Below are 22,454 nucleotides of genomic sequence, written 5' to 3' on the forward strand. Positions count from 1 at the left end.
ATTCCAGAATCACATGTTTTTAATACTGTCCTAGACTTACTATATACAAGAAGCACTTCAAAGACAAGTTATATTTTTCCAGGAAATGACAAATCACAATGTTCTCTATATACAGTGTCTTACTTTCCAATTGTGAAAAATATCAAAGAGTTGGTCACAAGCAAATTAAATTTTTGGATTATGGTAATAATAATGGAATGATTTCATTATTCACAAGGTAGTCCAAAAGTCTCTCAAAAGGAAGAAAAAAAGGGAGTAAATAGGTGAGGTCATTTCTGAAAGTGTATGTTTCATGCTTTAAAATATGAAAGAATTTAAATGAGTTATTAACATTGATTATCTTGAGTTAAATGGCTCATTGCCAATAATCTGTATGCCCAGATATTCTTCCTAATTTTTCTCTACAAATTAAGGTACCTAAATTAGAGACTTAGGTCAACTTTTCTTAGTAGTTCATGGAGGAAGTGACATCTCCAAAGCATAATTCAGATTTTGGGTGGAGTGAGTAATTTCCTAGAGATTCCTTTTACTCTCCATTAACTGTAAAGGAAATTTTTTGCATCTTAAAGTGCCTCAGGTTAAGAAAGAAAATGGATCTGCCCAACAGTGTGAGCATTCATGTTAAACATACCAGCAGTACTCTACTGTGGGGAGCTGGGGTGTACTCACCACTAGTCTGTGTTTCTGTAAATGAAAGTGTGACCTGACAAAAAATGTTATAGCAAAAAAAGTAACACTTACTTTGCATATCAAATATTTTGGTTAGAAGGTTTTTTCCTGTATTTTCAATATTTGTTTTCAATTAAAAATAGATTTTATTCCACTATCACAAGTTTTCCTAGTTTAATTGGCCAGAGAAATTCTTGGGAACAGCCTAATGTCTTAGGGCTTTTTGTGCATATTAGTAGTCCCTAATTTTGCTATTCATAGCTCCACATTTAAAAAAAAGGACCTGATTGGTTAGCTGATATTCCCTGGCACACATGAGAAATCATAATCTGGGATAAAAATGATAATGTTGGTCATTTGCTTTCCCATAAGTGAGAGGATGGTTAGAGGAAGGGATTTCTAACCAGAGAACCATTACGTTCAAGAAACTTTTTGTCATGAAGATAACCTTTTGGAATCTGCTGATGACAGTTTTAAATTAAAATACCCCTTAGGTGATTTCAAATTACTCCCAGCTATTGCAGAACTGAATCAGAATGGGATTTAAGTAAATTAATGATAATCCCTACCAAATACATGCCAAGTGAAGCTCTGCTGGATCAAAAGATTTAGCCCACTGTTCCTATCCCTCTTAGTTTATTAAACAGCATTTTGTTGGTTTGTGTGTGGAATATTTTTGAGAGGATGAGTTCAGAGAATTAATGCTCCTCAAGGAGAGCCCTAAATTCTGCAGATAATGTTGTTGCTATTAGAAAAATACTAGTGAAAACACTAAACATGGTTTATGAAGCCTGGTTTCTCTGTGTCTCAGAGCTGAGAGGAAATTTTAATACTTGTAAAAACATTCAAAATGAAATTTTTCAACCATTACTTAAAATTAATAGTTATTACTTCAATTAGTTATTCATAGTCATTCAATTAGCTATTAGTAGTTATTACTTCAATTCTGCAACAGCCTCTAAATTGAGGTTTAATTTGTGCTACAGTTACACCAGGTACATTATTTTTTAATACTTTAAACACAATAATGCATTAGTTTTGTTTCTAAACAGCAATTTCACAAGAACCAGCTAAAAGAAATATAGTGCTTGAATTCTTGTTTTCAGACAGACCTTTAAAAATACTAGTGATTTTTTGGATACTTTTTTTTTAATCTCATATTTGAGTACCAGATTGTAGACAAATTAATGTAGTGTTGATATGCCTGCACCCTGAGAATCAAGACTGAATATTTTATTTATCCTCACAGCTGCCCTATGCTTGATCATAATTTTCCTTCCTTCTTGTTTAGTGTGCAGATTCAATGGTGGAGGGGTGTTCTTTTTGTGTTGTGTTTTTCTCATCTGCTCATCAAGAGAGATGGTTCTGCATTATGTAAATCATGGATTCCCCAAGCAGAGCAGGCACATCTGTGTTATCAGTGCCAGTGTTCTCTATCACCTCCCACTTAACTTGCTTGTGGAGCAATCAGCAAGGACTTATTTGCAAGTGAATTTACTTTTTTGGTCTTAATCCGTAATTGCCTTCTGTACACAGTGATCACGGCCAATAATCTTTTTAAAACATACTCCTGGTGTGATTTGGTTCCAGCAGATTTCCCAGGATGATGAGTCAGTACTTTCTTGCAACCTATAAATGTTTGTAGCAACCTGCATCACTTTGTATTTCCATGTTTTAAGAAGTTTGTTGGTTGCTACTGGATGTGAGTTTGATACTTTGACAAAGTAGGCTTGTTGAATCAGCACAAGAGGAAGACAAGTTCGAGGAAGGCTATCTATGACAGAAATCTCATTTTGGATGTTCTTGGGCCATATCTTCATCAATTTTTCCTAAAATGGCCTAAAATCATTTGTATAATGGTCCCTTAACAGGCAACAGATGTGTTCATGATTCTCCACACTGAGAATTCTATTGAAGTGTCATTTCTGACAGCAGTTACTTCTGCAAGAGGAATGGGAGAGATCTGGACAGATCATTTTGATACAATATTTTTGACAAGTCCTGAAGACAAATTTCTTTCCAGCATGGTCTTCAAAGTTCACTTTGACTAGAGCAGCTTAGCTGCCTTCATCCTTAAGCATCACACCTCTAGAGCTAAGGCTGTCTTTCAGAGCCTTCAAATCAAAATGTCTTCCTGACTTGAAAGGACCGTTCAAGTGGTGCTCAAGGTTGCCTGTGTCAGTAGCTGTCAGACTGAATCGCAGAGTGGTTTGGATTGGAAGGGACCTTTAAAGATCATCTAGTTCCACCCCCCTGCCATGGGTAAGGACAACTTCCATTAGACCAGGTTGCTCAAAGCCTCATCCAGCTTCTCACTGAAAGGGGAGAAACAGTCAGAATACTTACCAGACAGAATTAAAGTCTTAAAGTAGTATATTCCAGCAGAGCTGGAGATACTTTGTTGGTTTGCTGAGAAGTGTGCCTGTTCTGGACATCTTTCACGCAGCTCTGTGGGTCTTTAGCCATGCCTTCATAAGAGCTGCAAGTGCTGTTGTGGTTGGAGTAGATGCTTAGCTGAGCAGCTACCACTGCTGTGATTTGCATGAACAACTTAGGGACCCACCACCAGCTTATTAAAGGTGTGCTGAGACCGCTGTTTAGGTTCAAGTGTGAATGCACAAGCATATTACCACTCGAAGATAGAAGGAGAGGTTGTTTAGGGGTAATGGAGGCTCTTGTCAGGTGTTGCCCACATCAGTGTTCACTACCACTCTCTTTCCCATCCCTTAGGATTCTCCCAGGCAGGCCATGGGCTGTGCTGGCACTTGGCCTCAAAGAGAACTTGGTTCTGGGAGCAGAACACGTGTGCTTGTGAAGTGAGCCATACACCTGCAGATACATTTCGGATATAAAACCTCTGGTCTTGAGTGGCAGGGCATGTGCAGGGTGAATTTATAGGTGGTCTGCATATCTCAAAATACTCTGTTAAGTAACTTCTTATTTATATTAGACCACATAGCACTCTTGTTAATAAAAGTAAATAGTGATGGTTAATAAGAGCAGTGCTATGTGTGAGGATGACTTCTTGCTACTATAAAGAAATCTCTCTAGCATACAGTTCTTTAGCCAAAATTGAAAACACATTTAGCACTCATTTTGAAAAGAAATGCTTATAACTATGTCATGCTGTGGGAAAACAAATCTCTGAGTTTCATTCTTATGTGTGTAGTGAAGTAATTGTAGTTTTAGTACATAATTTTCTGCTAAAAACATCCAGGTTTATAAATAACTGGAGATGTTAAAAGGACTTCATTCATAAAGAGAGAGTATTTATTTTAAACACAGTTACTCAAATTTCTCAGTACCAATGGCTGGTTTTAAAAGAGGTTCCCTTACCCAAAAGCACTCCTCAAAAGCCTTAACTGTGTGGCAAATCCAGAAGCCATAGAAGGATTTTGCTCACTAAGAAGCTTTGTACTGAAATGTTCCTTACCTAAACATTTTGGGTTCTCTAATTGCCATCCAAACATAAAGCTCAGCATAGAGTGTTAGATGAGTTTTTCCCATCAAAGAATGGGCAATGAGCTTTTTATGAGAACATTACCATTCTGTGAAATATGCATCATCTATTCCAAAAGTACTGCAGCTTACCTGAGAAATGCTCCAAGCAAAATTTGTAGAAATATGTCCTTTTTTATACATTTTCTGATCTATAATACAAGTTTTTTTAACTAGTTATTTTGGGGTTATTTTTTTAACAATTTGGAAAAGTAATTTTAATTTGGACACTTCATGGATATGTTTTTAAGCCTCCTGAAGCATTCCAGTTAAAGTCATTAAGCAATACTCTCCTAAATCTGTTTAAAAAGATGAGCTGTGGTTATTTAGCTGCACAATGAGAGATCACTAATTTGTCATGTATTCTCTCTTGCGAAGAACTTTTATTTACAAAACATCTTATACCTCCGTTTCTAACTGTGTGACTTAAGAACAAAATTTGACCTAGACTAATAAATAACTGCCTGCTTTGAGCTATTCATCTGTAATTTGCAGGCAGGGGATAGCTTCACTATATGGCTATATTATATATTCAGTTATATGTACAAAACCTTTACATATACTATTTGTATTTGGTTTTTTCAGTGGTAATATTGTATCTGAATATTAGATGCAAAAAAATAATTCCGTATTGGACTATTCAACTTCATTCTGTAAGGGCAAATTAACAGAAAGGCACAGTCCTTATTTCTTACAGCATCTGGAGTACACAGTTCACTAAAAAAGAAACCTACATTTTTTTTCAAACTGAATAGAAGTAATAATAAAATCCAGTACTATATAAACCCATGTTTATTTTGTGTGTCCAGCATAAACATATTATTCAGAATATCTAATTATAGATGCTTCTGAACAGGATAGTAACTAGTATATTTACACTTAAGCATTAAGATGGTTTCATTGCCCAAACTGAAAAGAGTTTATAAGGCTGAAGTTCATAAGTATCCATTCTGTAGAAAAATCACGTCACCTAAAAATGTCTTATGTACGATACCCAAGCTGCCTTGGCTTTAGATCCTGAGTGAAGCAAGACAAAACAAGCCAGTGGTTGCTATGAGCAATGTGTATGCATATGACAAGTGTATTTTATGGTAAGCCCTGCATTCCTGGTACCTGGATTCAAACCTGGCTAGGCTTTAAAAGCATGATGGAATGAAACTGAATGTCCTCCCAGACAATGTGGTTTCTTCTGGAAAAGCACACAGAAAAAGCAGGACCTGCACTGCTTTTCAGTTAGTTCTCCAATCTGGACTTTTGGGGCCACAGTTACATGACATCTCACAAAGGGCACCTTCCCCATGCTCAGGGTGAGGCCATCAGTGACCAGAGCTGTGGAGCACATCATGGTCCTGTCTTTTTAGATGAAAGTTACAACCCTTGAACTCCAGTGTGAGAAGCTGGTTTGCCTAGACTCACAGATAGTGGTTTCAGAATCATAGCAAGACACTTGAGGCACTCCATCACCAAATGGAGCATGCTTGCTTTCAGCTGTAGGTCTCCACTGTACATGGTAAATCAAGTTATTTTGGTGATCCATGTGAAATATAACCATTAAAAAGACTCCAGTGTCCATCCAGATCAGTGAAGGGACCTTATGTGGTGACAAATTGTCTAGTACCAACAGAAAGAGTAGGTTACCAGGATGTGGTGAGGGAAGGATGATCCTTCAACAACAGTTCTCACTTAGGTCAGCTAAAACAAATTGTGAAGCTGCTCTCTGATTTGTTACACTGCCAGTCAAAACTAGACTAGCTTAAACTACTCTTTGGTGGGAGTGTAAGGCAGGTTAAAGCTAGAACCTCTTTGCTGATAGACAAGATGCTGGTTCAGAACATTTTAAAACCAGGGACTGACATGGTCAGTCTTCGTCCCAAGATAGAACTTTTGAAGTTATTTCTGTTTAACCTTGTCATATATTATCATTCTGTCTGGTAACTACTTCTTTTTCTGTTAAATGTGTATTTGCCTTTTGCAGTATTCTTTCATAAGTACATGAATTACTCCCTTCTATCTACATTGATGAAAAAGCACAAGTATTGCAAAACTACCAAATCTGAAGTCTGCACATGCTTTGGTAATTCTGTATCAATATGTATGACAGAAAACACATCAAGTGCTACTGAATACTGTAGTAGTCTATGTCCTATATTTGACTATAAACAAAGAAAATTAATACTGCTCTACATGGATCACTCATGTATTGTTTCAGAAGGTATAACTGGTATAAGTAGAATAGGTTCTGTTCTGTAGATGAAACTGAACCTCAAACATGAACTTCTGGTTCAGTCATGAACACTGATGTTTGTGCTTAAGTCAGTGTAAATACACTGCTTGTCATGGGAAACTTGTATTATTGCTTCTCAAATAGCTTTGTGAGCCTCTTGAAGGATTAGTTTATGTTCTTAGGAAATACAGAAATCCAAGAAAAAGCAACATGTAAGTTACAACACATGAAGCCAAGAAAAAGAAAGTACCTAAGGGGAAAAAAAAGCAATTTCATCATGATTAAAAATGTGACAGAAAATAAAACTCTTGAAAATATTAAAATATTTTTATAGTTTTTTATAAATGTTAGTACTTTCCTTTTAAATTGTTGAAACAACTGAGCAAATTGGCAAAAGCATAAATTTTTTTCTGAGAATTAATGAATGCCTAGAAGGAATTGACAATCATAATTTACAATACAGGGCTTGCAAGGAACTGCCAGAAAATCTCTGGGGCAAAGGATGATGTTGCTTGTTTGAAACAAGCGGATGATACATGGCCAATTAAAGATTGATTCATTTTGTTGATCATTTCGGGATCAGATACTGGAAATATTAAATAATTTGTGTTTGCAACATATGTAATTGCCCCATTTATAAAATTTTAATATATTTGCTTTTGAACTCCTGACCTGTTTCCAGTATTATGTATTTGCATTCCATATGCAGAATTGCATTTTTCATAGTTGTTGGTTTATGTTACAGTTAATATTGTATAACCTATTTAGTTAAGTCATGCTAATGGCATATATAACATGTCTTCCAAGAAAATATCTGTGGCTGCTTTAACAAACTAGATTATGTACTGGTGTTATGCATGCATTAGTCTGAAATTTAATGTTAGAAATTGATGCTGGGGCTAAATATGAAAATACATTTAATTATTATAGAGCTGCTGCCTGGAATCACAGTGTGTATGCTAAATATTTCAAATGCTCATTTTCTATAACTGTGAAAACAAAGAATTATTAAAGTTAAACTTTATATTCTACTATAAAATCATGCCTTCATGCTAAATCAGTTTTCCTACTTGGTTCATAGGACAAACTTGATCCCATGCATTATGCTGGAATAAAAAAATTAAAAGTAACAAAAATACATTTACAAATTTGGCAGAAACTACACAGCTAAAAGGGGAAGAGCTGGATGTTTTTCTTCCTTGTATCTGCTATTTTCAGAATTCTAAATACAGTAGTATAAAAAGAGTTCATACAGTGTGCTATTGCTATTGGCTAATACAACAAAGAAATCCACATTTTGATATGGAAGTGTAGATATAAGGAGTCTTACTTTGCTTGTAAAATAATCTCATTTTGCCTAGAAGAAACCAAGAAATGATAATAGAAGATTCTGATCATTTAAATTATCCTTCAGAGAAAAAAATAAAACAAAAGCATTTTATGAAGGCTTTGAGTAGTTTTTGACTAAAGTAAGGTGTTGTGTGTATCAGTGCATTTAGGCCCATTTATAAAAATTTCAGTGCTTGAATATAGAGAAAGATCATTTGATACAATTACTTGAGCAGATTTTTATTGTTGCCAGTATTTAACTTCAGAAAATGCTTGTTTCAGCCAGAATACAAGATTAAAAGAGATTATCTGTTGCTATTACTGCATTTCCTATCCTCTTTTTACCAGTCTTTTAAATAAAGAAAAGACAGCTTTGCTGCGTGTCAAGAATCAAATGGCAGCAGATTTGGAGAGACTTCTAAATGACCGTGAGGTAATCTTCCTCTTTTAGCATTACTACCATCAGTGCACTTTTTCGCTACTGGCCCTTAAACCATGGAGAAAAAAATTATTTACTTTGGTTTAATTTGTTGGGGTTTCCTTGTCTGTGTCATTTTCAGCAACACAGGTGACCATGTCTGTCAGATACTAGGGAGGGTCTCAGTTGTACTCTCAGTTGCTAAATTCTCTCTGATGATTTAGTGTCTCTGTTCTTCCTTTTCTTTTGCCTTGCAAAGTGTTTGGTGATTGCAAACATTTAACAAGAATCTAGATAAAGACAACAAAATTGATACACATGTAATCTGTAAGGCCTACATGTGCCACAGTATGCCTCAGGATCTCTTCGTGCTCCCCAATCCTTGCAGCCAAACACTGGACCAAAGCACTGTGCAATTCATTTCCAATACACTCCTTTGAAATCCTTTTCAACTCCAAAATAGGGGTATGGGAGAGGAAACAAAACGATAGTTGCACAGTTTTAGAGAAGAGTCGGGGTACTTTTTATGTACTTATCTGAGTTTCAGCCAAGCAAGGATCAGGGCACTACTGAACTGGAATACACTCCAGGATCTAAAAGTGTGCAAAATTATGCCATTTAGGGAACCCTAAAGGCTCTTGTCAAGATTTTTATGTGAACAATCTTAAGAGACTAATATGTCATGGTGTATGAGAGAAAATCTGCAGATTAAATGTCTAAAACAAAGGATGAAAATAAATGAAGTTTACTGCAGAAATCTGAGAATGTGAATGATACCACAGAATTTTCTGAAGCTAATGAGTACTGAATATATAAAACCAAAAGCTGACCTGAGCAGCTATTAAATCTTCTCCCAGAGCTGCTGAAAAATTTGCAAGGATTTGCAGAGAAAATACAACATTAACAAATCAAGAACTATGAATATGAGGAAAAGCAATGCAAGTTATATATACAGAATGATGGGACCTAGGTACCCAGATACCCTAGTTATCTATTCAAAAAGTGATCATAGAGTTATATCAATAGCTCTTTGGCAACATCTTTCAGATCTTTTACTGGTAAGAGAAAAGATGGGGAGATTCCTTCCAAGGAAGCTACAACTCCCCTAAATTATCCTGTCAGAGATTGGATTATCACTCATTTTAATACATTTTTTTCATAGAAAACTGACTATCCATGCACCTCCTGAAGTCTCATTCCACCTCCAAAATTGATTTCCCTCATCTCCTTTTCATGCTGTTCATCAAATTCCCTTCTTAGATCAGTAAACCAAAATCCCTTTCATTAATTGGTCCAAACTAGATTGTCTCTCCCAAGCACTTAAAAAACTACTTTTTGTTAGAACCAAAACAAAGCAGTTTCACTGACAGCTGAGTCCAAGTGAGCCTCAACTTAAATGAAAACTACTAATTCTGTTTGCTTAGTTCCTACCCAAACTAGTCTATGATTTAAACATTTCTAGATAGTTTATAAACCTTACCATTGTATTCGTGCTTTATCATATCCTTATATAAATGATATGAAAAACACTCTGAGGAAACGTGACTTAATTTAATAAGCATGTAGTGTTTTTTTCCAATATGATAGGCCCTTGGCCTAATTTCAAATTAATTTCTTTCAAAATTTCCTGTTCCGACTCCTTCTTTCCCAAGCAGGGGTGCTGCTGACTAGTTATGGTCGCAAAGTAGTTCACACTGTGGGTGCCTGGTTTTAGTAGTGTCTTATCAATGAGCATGCATTGCAGCTGCCTAAAAGCAGTAGAAAGTGGTAGAAGAAAAATTTTGCAATGTTTTCTAAGAAAACTGTAACATTTCTAACTTCAAGCTATGCAGCATTGTTTACAACCAAACAACATTAGCCCCTGTAAGTCCCCTCATAAACTATTCCTCATATGCAGCAGTTTGCTTCTTTGTGTCATTTCACCATTTCAAATTTTGAAACTATGTCAAACAATCAAGGAAGGCTGGCAGAAGCAGGCTTGATTGGAAAAGAAAAGCAAATACTTCAGACAAGAGTCTGAAAAGGACTTCTTCAATGTTCCTCATACCCTAAATGTTTAAGAAATTGAGTAGATATTTCCAAAATTAGTACTGTTTCCCCAAATTTCTTTTTACATCTGTTAAAAATAGGACATATTAGTCATACTGGTTTTGTCAAACAGTGAAGATGTTTTTTAAAGATACCTCTGCCGAAAAGGATATAATTACTGAAAAAGAAACAGTAGAAGTTGCCTCTTTGAGGGAAGAAAATTATGAAATGCCAGTACAATGCACAAAAAATACTCCTATGAAACAAAATATAAGCTAAAATTGTTTCAGGAAAATGTTTGAAAAGAACAAGTAGCTTTTGTGTTTGTGTGTAGGTTTAACTTTTGTCACTTCTGTTTATTCCTAATGCAGCCTTTTATTTTTTACTTCTAATGCAAACTTCTTCCAGTAGTTTTACACTTTCTGAATTTCTCTAAAAGGCAATTATCTCATATATTGAAATCTTTGTACAGGATAGTGAGTTAGTCTTTGACAATACATCTTTGCCATCCTAATAAAAGATTTAAATTTGCAGTAACATCACAATTTTCCAGTAATTATCCTTGCTGACAGAAATAAAGAATACAGATTTTCTCACTTCCAGTTAGTAAAGAGTTAACTGCATTTAAACAGTTTGCATTTTTAAATAAAAGTGACGTGCAACCTGTAAAGGCAGATTCATACAATTTGAAAAAAGAAGATGAATTGCGGGTTTATGTGTTTGGTATGTGCTATCATGTAACAGGGTTGCTATCAGCCTTGTTTAGTCATTGCACATACTAAACTGTCATGTCTTGTTAGGAATTACCTTGTTGCTCTCATGTTTGCAAGTAGAAACATTAGAATTCTTGAATAGATAAACCAAAGATATTCATAGTTAAGATAAAATGAAGTTTAGGTATGTTAAAAGTAAGTGCTAAAAGTACAAGCAAAATGCCAAAACAATGCTAATGCTGTCTTCCAGCAACGTGTTTCAATAAGTGTACAGTTTTGACTTAGGTATTCCAGCCTGTGTGGTCTCAGACTGTATTAACTCTTTTTAATGGAATGTTAGAGTTTGAGGAGTTGGGAGTTTTTTATTTTTATCTCATTGTGGTATCAGCTAGATTCATAATGCTGCTTTGGAGGCAATTACAGCATTTTATACACTTTTAAAATAAAGAACTTACATTCATGATTAATCTTCTCTTTTCACAGATTTTAATTTTAGAAGAAGAAAGTTGAAAGTTATACTTTGAATCTTGGAAGAATTTCTGTAGGATTCTTACATGAGCTCTTTCATTACAGGAAAAAATTACACTAAATGTTAATGTAATAAAATAGTTCATTATTTCAAATTATGTAGACATCTAATTTGATGGTGATTCTTATATTTTACTGTGGGAAATCAATGTGAAAGCTAGTTATTTGATTATGCAAAGCCTTAAAAGCTTCTGTCCACCCATGAAGGAGAAAAAAGGAAGGTTGGGGTTGTTTCTAGACTATATTCTTGGCCCAGATTTTGAATTGTTTCTTGGCCTGCTGCTTCCTTCTTTGTCTGAATTGATTAGTAAATGAATGTGGAAAACTTTTTAATCTAGTTTTTTATTCAGATCACTGAGAATCAGCTGGTAGGATAAAATTTCTTGCAAACCACACCAACCCTGTCGGGGTCCCTCCCCCTGCCATGTGGCCCTGGGAGAGGGGCCCTGGAGGGGAGACACGGTGTTTCCCTGCCCCTGGTCAGCCTCGTTCCCCATTGGTTGTTTTGTGTTCCCCTGCACGGGCAGGGACCCTCGGGTCCCGTGATTGAGCAGTTCCTCAGCAGAGCCCCGGCCATGCGGCTGGAGAAATTAACATCTCTGAAACATCTATCACGAATCGATCCATGTATATTTCTTTTCCATAGGCCTCGTTGATTGATACACGTGTTACAGTATCCCCACTGTAACACAACCCCAGCTTGTAATTAACGGCATGACCTGTCCCCATATTTGGAACTTACTGCCCACATGTCTTTGTATAGTCAGAGTAGAGGAGAACAAGTAAGAAAGATGTTCCCTCAAAGCATAAATCCAGATGAAATTATACATCAGGCCTGAGTTGACCCAATAGCTATAGCACTGCTTTACCGCTTTGCTCCTGCTTCTTCTCCTCCCTCTTCCTGTTGCACCAGCTCTGACCCATTTCTAATGCTGCAGTAGGACCATTCAAATCACTAAACAGAAACCTAACCTGGCCAATAAAACCCTACAAAAGTGTATTGCTGTCTGTTAACTTAGCAATTTTAATGACCTTTGGAAAGAGTCCAACAAAGAAAAAAACAATTAAAAATACTTATCTATCAATATTACTTACCTGTGATAAAGAGGGCATTTTGTGTCCAAAACTGTAGAGTATAGAACACCAGCTTCTGTGCCATCCTTTATCTGCATCCAAACTTTATCCTTTTGTGCATATAATGGGCATCTCTAACTTAAAGGCACTGAAGTGCAGTTTTCTGTTAAGTGCTAAAGTTAAGTGGGATGAATCCACTATGTCTTTTTTTGGTGAAGCTCTTGATGCATGATTCCTTTCATCTAGTCTGTTGATTTGGTTTTTTTTCTTTCCAACAGTCGGCCTCAGACTAAGAGAAATATTTACCATGGGCTCTGTGTTCCTGGCAGTTCCATTGCCTTTCATGCTTGATGCAGTTGGTAGTATTTTGTAACATCAGAAGTGCAATTCTAGACCTTATCCATTGGCTTTCAAACTTCAGATGAAAACTTGGAAGGGCAGTCTGTCAGCACTCAGATGTTTGGCAAGAAGTTTTAGCTATAATTTCCTGAGGTTATATTTAAGAGGTTATAAATTTGCTATGCTTTGATGTATAGCATTGTACTATTTCTTCAGAAATTTAAGATGCAGATGTGTCATAATAAAGAAAACTAACAATTTGCACAATTAAAATCTGTTTCAGCTTTTCCAATTCAAACGGAGTGTAGAAACCGAGTTCTAAAATCTTGAAAATTAACTAGCTGGGGTTTATATTTTTAATGTGAAGTTCATAATCCACTGGATTTTGGGAAAAAAAAAAAAGCAGAGCAAGTAGAAAAAATGGAGACATTCTTTTTATGTTTCAAATAGAATTACTGTAGGAGATGTTAAAGCAAATAATGAGACAGTGGTATAAGAGACACCAATAGAAGACTTTAATAGGTGTTCCTCCAAGTGCTAAGATCAATTTCTGTTTGTATGAATATAAAGGACTTCATTTACACTATTTTTTTTAACTGCTTGAAATCACCAGTATGTGATGCACTCTGGCAATATGGTAATTTTTAACCTATAAAAGTAAAACTAATATTATGAAATAATTGTCATAAGGAATAAAAGGATAACATTTTTTACATAAATGCTGCAAATTCAGGCTGTTTACCATAGCCATTCATTTCCTACGATGCAATTGTTTATGCAGACATGATTAGTTATCAGCCCATGAATATTATACACCAGGTAAGAAGATATGACAACCTGCTGATATTTTATCTGCTTTACACATCTGTGCACTCATCGTACATTAGCAGCTGTGCATACAAGTGATAGAATGTAAACTTGCTGAACTAGTCACCTGCCTTATTGACACATTCATGTGTTGCTGTGCCAAAGCTCTTCAAGTGAAGTTAGCAACCAGAAACCAGGCTCTGGCTGTCTGCTAGGGGACAAAGTAGAAAACATGTAGTAGTAGTTTAAATAAACCTATTTGATATCAGCTGGTTAAATGGCTACAGACACATGGAGTTTGAATGCTATTTGTTTACTTAAATCCACTTAGCTTATGTCAGTAAATTGTTGTGTCACTCAAATTGAGTGTTAAATCTATCTAAATATGTGTACCTGAATTGGTAGAAAATCTTCAACTAGATCAGGTTAAAATTTATTTTGGTTAGCCACTGCAAACTCTTATTTTATTTAAAGCATTTTAAAATATAAAAAACTCTTACTTTCTTGCTGAAAATAGTCTAGCAGGTTAATATTAAAATGCTAATTGCCTGAGTGACTGTTATGTTGAACTTACTTTCTAATTGGCAGGTGAGGAGCATTCCACATCTGATATATAACTCACCATTTATGAGTAAACCTAATGCTTTTCCTTTACAACCATGTAATTCATTCCCCTTCCCAGGTTTTCACAGTTTCTTAGCAATATGTCAAAATAATCCTGTTTATTAACTGAGTATTTCTCTGTCCTTCACCACAGTAACTGAACACCTGTCTCACAAATATTATACCCACAAGTTAAGCAGAAAACAATCACTATCCCTGTTTTGCAGAAGCAATGATCAAAATAAAAGAAATGGTGCTTTGTCCAAAACTCCCCAGTTTGGAGAAGAGGTTAAAAGTTCATGTGTCCTAATGCAGTATCTTAATCGCAGCCATTTTTTGTTTCTTACATGTTTCAGTTCAACAGCCTGGAAAGAAAATCCTCCTTAGTGTTTATTTTTCCTAAGTAGACATGAATTAACTCTTTTCTCTAAGTCGTCTTCTTATATAGGAACTGGTTGCATTTTGGAAGGGGTTTCACAAACAATTACATTTTTGCTTTGTATCATTCTTAGAATTTACATTCACTTCTAATCAACGTCTCCTGAAAAAGGCCACTTTTCAAAGTCCTGCCAGTCTCTCAAAGATTAAAATCTTAAAAACTTAAAATGTAAATTAAAAAAAAAATTCATTTGATCTGTAGGATTAATATTTTATATTTTTTTATGTCATATTTTCTGGGGGAAAAAAGAAGATAAATTTCACAACAGGCTGGAAGTCTTATGTGAGTGAGATTAAAGGTCTAGCTTATTTTGTCCAAGCAAACAGAGGATCTGGTGGGATGCAAGAAAAGGAGATAAGCATAAGGCAATATTTTGTAGGTAATAAGTAAGCATAGAAAAAACAACGAAACAGGTGAGAAAGATGAAGTTAAGAACAGAAAATACTTATTTCATTATCTTTAAAATATAAAAAATCTGATTTATTATTTAGTTTTTGATAAATGGTTGCCAAATGCATTTTCCAAGTGTGTTTAAGATTGGAGAGTCCAAATGATCAATAGGAGGAACAGTTACTAATGAGTCATATTAGGATATGCATAGTTTGTGAAGGGCTCTTACAAGTTTTTTCAGAGCTTCTGTAAATTGTCAGGCTGAGGTTTCCAAGGATTTAGATAAATGTTCATGAATGTTAGACTTTATACCTGGCCATATGAATTTCAGAATTCCATGACATTGTTCCAAAATTTTAATGTTCACAGTGTTTGAGAATCTGGTAGTCTCTGTGCTTGCATTCATCTTACGTCAGAATCCTGTACAAAATCCTGGTACTTTTCAATAGTTACCCTGGTTTTTTGCTCACAAGAGTGAAAGAAAAGTCAGATGGTTTTATTCTTTTTTTCCTCTTTTGTGGAAAAGCAAGGTGTACTGAAGTATCTCTGCTTTACCTTACTTTGACCAGTCCATTCTACATTACTAGGTTTGTCCTTTTTACTTTCATATTGCCTTTGGGGACTGCCCCTCACTGCTGAATTCTCTGTGCCCAGATTTTAATTGCATCTCAGCAATGACCTTGAAAATTCCAGATGAGTTTTCAGCATTTCACTATTAGTCATACTTTAAAGTCCGGCTAATACTATCCTTAGCTGTAATTAAGTTATGCTGAAGAAGATTGACTAGGAATAACCTAGGACAGAAAGCCAATATGTTGGATTTAGGAACCTGCAGAGTAGCAACAGCTGCCATCTGCAAAAAAACAGAGGTGGAGAGAAGTTCAGACGCTCATAAAAAGCTTTGGAGTCATAAGGGGGAGGGCAGTACGTGTTTAATCAGGGATGGAAGCTTAGTGGATAAAAGGAGAAAACTGCTTTGTTAGGGAGAGGGGAAGGAAGGGGTATCTGCAGGGGTTGGGAAGACACGAATGAAAAGATGTGATTGGTAACAGGTGCCTTCAAACAATCTCTTATCTCTGCCTCTTCCCCCTCTTCTGTGTAGAAAGATTGTACACGATAATGTCAAAATTATTTTGTTTCCAAAGTGAATGACTTCCTGCTCATCTATGTGCTGCAACTTGTTTTATATAAAAAAATGCTGATGTACAATGCTTAGCTCTCTTTTTAAATGTTAAGCCACAGAGTAATTATCATTTTTCTTATGCTACGTTTATGTTTCAAGATTCTAGTTTCTATTAATGTTCTGCATGTTTTCTAAGTAGATTACAGGGACATTTCTGCATCACAAGTAAGCCCCGGAGCTATTCTCAGCTTTAAGCTTGGAGAAACAAAGTGACATTTACTTTGCTAAATGAGTGTAGAGAAGTTTCTGGCTCATTTTTCACAAAGAAAAATATGCTCCTAAGCAGTATCTCTCATCTTTTTGTTATCTATTTTGTTGCTGTCAAGCTTTAATAAAAATTGAATTCCAAATAGTACTGAATTTAGGAAGAAGAAGGACTTAACAGCATTGACTCTTTTCTTTGAGCTGTATTATTCAGAGTATGTTACTATTTTTAATATATATTTTTTGCAAGATTATCTTTATATTCACAGTGGTGTACAGTAAGCAGCTGTGTACTAAATAGGAGGTTTCATAGGCAAAATGCAACTTATATATGGATTATGGGACGGAATTGACGTGTGTATTTTAAATCATATGGTTTTGAGAGAGCCAGAATCAATTAAAATTATAAGCTTTTAAACAAGAAATTGTTAATTAATCTGAAATTGTTCATATTTTCTCAAGATGTAACCCGTGTTATATTCTTTTTCCTGTATTGGCTATGTATATTTCTGTCACATTCTACTGCATATCCAACTATGTAAAAATTTTACTTTTGTTCATTTCATGGTAGCATTTGACTATTATCAAGTGGAAAGTGAATTTAAATACTATGTAAGAAATAACAAAGACAGGAAAAATTAAACTAGAATATTACCATCTCAGAAAATACAGTAACTTCTCCATAATAATTTATGTAAATAAAGGTGTTTTAATATATTAGCATGTTAGCATCCATCTCCTGTTAGACGTACTTACTCAAGAAAGCATGCTTTTTATTAAACATTGAGTAAATGAATGTCACAATGGCTCAGATAAAAAAGTATTTGGTGAATTAGTCCTAGTTACAATTACAAATATATTTCTGATCTACAGTAAAAAATTGAAAAAACCCTAAGAATCTGATATGCTAGTTCTGAATGATGAGACAAATTATTTCCTATTTTTGTTAAGAAGTGAGAAAGATTAAACTGTTAAGAACAAGTTTAAGATACACCTGAAATAGGTAGAGATTTTGTATCTAAAAAGACAGAAGCTGTTCTCTGCAGTGACTGGGATATTTTATTTTGTTGCCACAGTCCTAGTTCACCTTATAAAACTGGAAGTAGTTTGTAGATCCATATAGTCACAGATCTGTCAGTTCATTTTACGATTTTTATATGCACTGGGATACAGAGAACTCATGAATTAAGTGTAGTGCAGAGAAGCTATCAACATCCTGCATATGGTCTGGCACCTTTCCACCACTCAGTTATCAGGTTCATTTGTTTGATCAGGACATTTCATACTGTCTTCCAGTTTTCAGCTTTACAGTGTGTATCCATGTGCCTTAGATGACCATATGTGCAATTCTTAACTGGAATTCTTGCTGACTTCTCATATTTCCAGCACAGCTGCAATTAGGATGTAACTATGCCAAATACACTCTGCCTTACCTGAAGGATTGAACAATGACTTGTTTTCTTGATTTCATAGGCGGTTGTTAAAATCTTCGTTGAGCTCTGTTATGGATGTAGATTCTACTCCTGATAGGCACAAGCTCAGGGAGTTCCACTGTTGAAGCTGAGTTTCCACCAGTTGTGCCACTGCTTCCTATCCATCTGCAGTCTTTAGCAGTGGAATGGACTGACTGACCATTTGCTTCATTTTGCTTTTATGTCAAAATGGTGCTTCTGCAGTGTCTTTCTCCTATTTCACACCTTGTCATTAATTTTACTGTCCAGTGTTGTGAATTCTGTGCTAATGGTGTTGGTCTTTTTTCCCACTTCAGCCAAAAAAGGGAACAGATAATTAATTCCAGGCTATAGGCTGTCTTCTGCAGTATGTCTCTAGCAGAAATAAAACCACTGAAGGACAGTTCTAAAATAGTTCTTTGTGTGAATTGTTAGCACTTCTGAAGAGGAGAGGCATTGTAGGTACTACTTTTGATTGAGAGTCTCATTCCTTGATAATAACACATATGTCTCCTTCCTCTAGCTTTGCTCCAAAGTTTGAGTACCATACTCAAACTTCAAAGTGTTGTATGCAAGTCACTGCATATGTTGAAAGGCGGAACCAGATTCTTTTTCAGTCACCTAGTCTGTTGTTGTCCAGAAACATGTTTATTCCAAGAATCCCTACAGTGTGTTTCGTTTGTTTACCTCCATTTTAACTGGTGAACTCCAGTGCTGTTAAAGAGTACTGCCAGTGTAAAGATGATCTGAGAAGTCGCTTGTCAAGTGACAAAGTAGCAGAGATGGATCTTGCCTAATTTTAAAAATCTATAGTGTAGATACCTACATCTGAAAATCATCTAGGGATTTGAAGTCAGAAAGAAAAACAGGCACTATTATGGTGTGATTTACCATAACCTAATTTAAAATAAGCAAAACTAATACTACCTTTGAATTTCCCACCAACAGCAATGTAGAGGAATCAGACAAGCTAGTTTGCCTAGGTTTAAATATTACTACTGAAGATATCTAAAGATGTATGTGAGGAAATCCAACCAAGTATCCAGTCACATGTTCCAAAGCCAAACTGCAATCAGAGTTCTCACAAATACCCCTCTCCAACTTAATATGAGCAATTAAATGATACAGCTTTATTTTTAACATACCTTTGCTTTCACAAAAGTTACAGTAGGAGTCTAAGAGGGATCCAAGTAAGGAACTGCACAGGACTTCATAGAGGGCAATATCCTTAGTATTTTCTCTACCATCACCTGATATGCCCATTAAGCTTGACCCTAGTGAACACCTTGAGAAAGACAACTGTAAAGATGGTTCCTTCTGGCGTTTTTCCAGATTAAGGTAATTTTCCTTCAAGAAGGAGATAAAGGAAGTATAAAATTTTATTTTTTTCTCTGAATCCTCTCATGAACCTTTGTATATTGAACATGAACTTTTAATTCTTGAGAGACTGAGAAATCATTCCAAAATACGCTCTTTACAGAGCACTACCAAATGGGTAGAACATTCTTAAATGCTGGTTTAAGTTTCTCAAATCAGTATTCTTCAACATACCAATAGCCTCAATTTTTGAACTGTGCTTTTCCCTGTGCAGACTTGTTTGAAGACTACAATAGCTGCATAAATAAGAGGAAACATGCATGTGAAGACAGATTGTGCTGACTTGCCATGAGCATGTTTTTCATCCCAGTATGGCTACCTTCCCTCAGTTGTATGTTCTAACATATTTATTGTTTTTATTGTTAATGTTATTTTAGAAGTTAATGCAGCCATAATAGTCACCAGGCTGCTACATTCAAAGCTACTATTTGACTTCCACATTGAGGAGTCCAGTCTCTGGACTCAAATTGTGGTGCACTAAGTCTTTTTGTGAAGCAGTTTTTTGTTCAATCCCTTCCATACATGGGGGATGTACAGTCAGCCTCCAGACTGGATACATATTTTATTTTGAGTTATAGTTTAACCACATGGGGACCATATGGCAGTTAAAGTGAAGAACACAAGCTTTCCAAAGGAGGTCCTGACCATACATGCTTTGCTCTCACAGTACAGGATTCTTACGGATTGGGAGTGAGAATACACATCTAAAATCATCACGTTAGTGCTTGACTCACAAATTTGGAGAGACCTTAACTTTTGATCAGCATCCCTGAGGGAGGAGACCTCTAGTTTTATCCCTCTCTCAGCTGATTTTTCTCATTTTGACCATGAAATTGGTTTTCTGTGCTCTTCTTTTATGCTGTGTTCTTCTCTGAGAACACTTGTCAGTCATCAAAATTCAGTGATTCTGCCAGACCTGATATATTTTCTAGGGCAGAAGTCTCTTGTTCAGCTTCCACAATACAAGTTCTCTGCTTAAAAATGCTGTTATAATCTAAGGTGAAATTTGCAATTGTAAATTTATAAATACATGCAATTGGAAATTGCATATAGAGTTCCTAAATTCGATATGCTGAGCTAAAAGTAGAATGCCGCTTGTCATGATAAAGGTTCAGTTAACTGTGCATACTATTATCAGGGTCACTTTTGCTTTAGAGGATATTTACCTGACTACAGTAGCCATGGGCTTTACTGAATGAGGAAGGAGTCAGATGGGTCTGATACCCATTGGCTTCTTCTATGATTTTAGTGATACGAAAAAGTCATTAAATTTACCATCAGAATGAGCCATCTTGAGACCACATAGGTAAATATCTCCTCCTACTGCGGATTTCCAGCTGTTTGGTTTGATCTACATAAAGCTTCTTTTCAACGTCACTGTATGGAGGTTATTTGAGGTGCAAGATTTCCCTGCCATAAGAACCTAAGAATTGACATGTATGTAATTAATTCCTGTTAGCTAGTTACTTTTTCTTGAGACTGTTATTTTGCATCTGCTTCCAGAGCATGATACATAGACATGTGTCATTTTAACTGCTTATATAAATTTATATAGTTATTATAACTATATATACACATATATAATGTTAAGTGCTATTGCAAGCTTTTGAGTGCACAGAGGATTCTTTCTTCCTTTGATTATAGTTATGACAGACAGTAAAAAAAAAATTATACTGCTGAAAATTCACTGAAAAAAAAATGAAATTACTATCTTGATACTATACTTGATTACAGTGCTTAATGTAGGCAATTCTTTCACATACTTCATCAATTGCATGATAAAAGAGCACCTTTTTATGCCTCAGTCATTTCCCATATGAGATAGTTCTTTTTCATTTTGCTTTGACAATGTAAGTCATGGTTTTGTTATAATACCTAATATTACATTAATTTTGAATTAGGAAAATATAAGATGCTCTTTTGGTCTGTGTGTATTTGAGTGTGTATCAAGGACATCAAAACAAATGTTAATAGAGTTCCCTTTATAGTATCTATAACTCTAAATACATTTTTATTTTATATGGCTACATGCCTTACTTTTCCATTTAGTTGTCTTCTAGTTGCCTTGCTAGTTGAAGGAATCAAATTTTATCCTTTGTATTCCAAAACTGATCTTCAGTCTCCATTTTTCTAGGTACTATTTCAATTACCCATAATAGACAGGTAAAATCTACTTGAAATAAGCTGTAGCTTATTTTTACTTTTACTTTAAGCTCAAACATCATTTAAAAATCTCTGAATTTTCTGGAGTAATATGAGCAGGTAATACCCTTTTTTACTTTACCTTTTACAAGTTACTTACACTTCTTTAGTTTGGTTATTTTAACATTATTTTAAAGCTTGATGATTTTCAGTTAGTTCCACAACACCAGCACTGATAGCATTTAGCCTAATAAATTAGCAAGGTGGAATTTGGAAAATATGCCAGACCAGAAAACATTTTAATTAATGGACACCCTGGAAAAGACTGCTGTCTATCCTTTGTCTGTCCCTGAATAGTCACAGAAACACTAAAAGTTGGAAAAGACCTCTAAGATCATTGAGTCCAACCTTTATATCTCCTTCCCTGTTTGTATATTGGCACACAAAATTGCTTTTGCTATTTTTAACTAAGGTTGTTGGACATAAGTTACCAAAAATAAATGGAAATAAGCAAGTAGTTTCTTCTGATACTATTTACAATGCAATACATGTCACCTTACTTCACCTCCTTCTACATCACTCCCTGTGTTCTCAATCCATTCATTCTAATCACTTACTTTGAATTCCAACTCTTTCCTGGTTATGTATGCAGAATTTTCAAGTATTCTTTTATAGTTCAAGTAATCTTTACTAAATATGAATTAATATGCATAAGTGGAATACAGGATGTTAGATTGTCCTAAAGTATAAATCTCTGTATGTTTTGGAAAACTTACCACACAGATAATCTGTGGTATGAAAGCTTGTTCTAGAAACACAGTTCTTTTTCAGAAAGTAATTTGATACTTCAAATCTGTATGCAAGAGGAATAATTTAGGTATCAAAATGAAGGTGTCTGCAGTGAGGTATCTCTCTGTGCTTTATAGTTAACAGCAGCCTAATCAGCAAGGCTGATGTTACAACACCAATAGTGTCCCACTTCTGAATGGAGCCACTTTCCAAGCTACATTGTCCGTAATGGAAAATTAGATTCTTAGC

General features: G+C 35.3%; 1 protein-coding gene across 6 annotated transcripts in view; it reads left to right on the plus strand.

Moving 5' to 3' along the window:
* PIBF1 (progesterone immunomodulatory binding factor 1) overlaps window positions 1-22,454 on the plus strand; it is a 107,835-nt gene that overhangs the window by 78,274 nt on the left and 7,107 nt on the right. For 4 of the 6 annotated variants that reach the window (XM_032099941.1, XM_032099939.1, XM_032099943.1 and 1 more), the window contains exon 16: window positions 8,069-8,153. The exons of the other annotated variants lie outside the window; for them this stretch is intronic. In XM_032099941.1, coding sequence (XP_031955832.1) covers window positions 8,069-8,153 — 85 coding nt within the window. The remainder of the gene's footprint in view (window positions 1-8,068; window positions 8,154-22,454) is intronic. 6 annotated transcript variants of the gene reach the window in all.

Source organism: Corvus moneduloides, chromosome 2, assembly GCF_009650955.1.
Source record: "Corvus moneduloides isolate bCorMon1 chromosome 2, bCorMon1.pri, whole genome shotgun sequence".
Classification (NCBI taxonomy): Eukaryota; Metazoa; Chordata; class Aves; order Passeriformes; family Corvidae; genus Corvus; species Corvus moneduloides.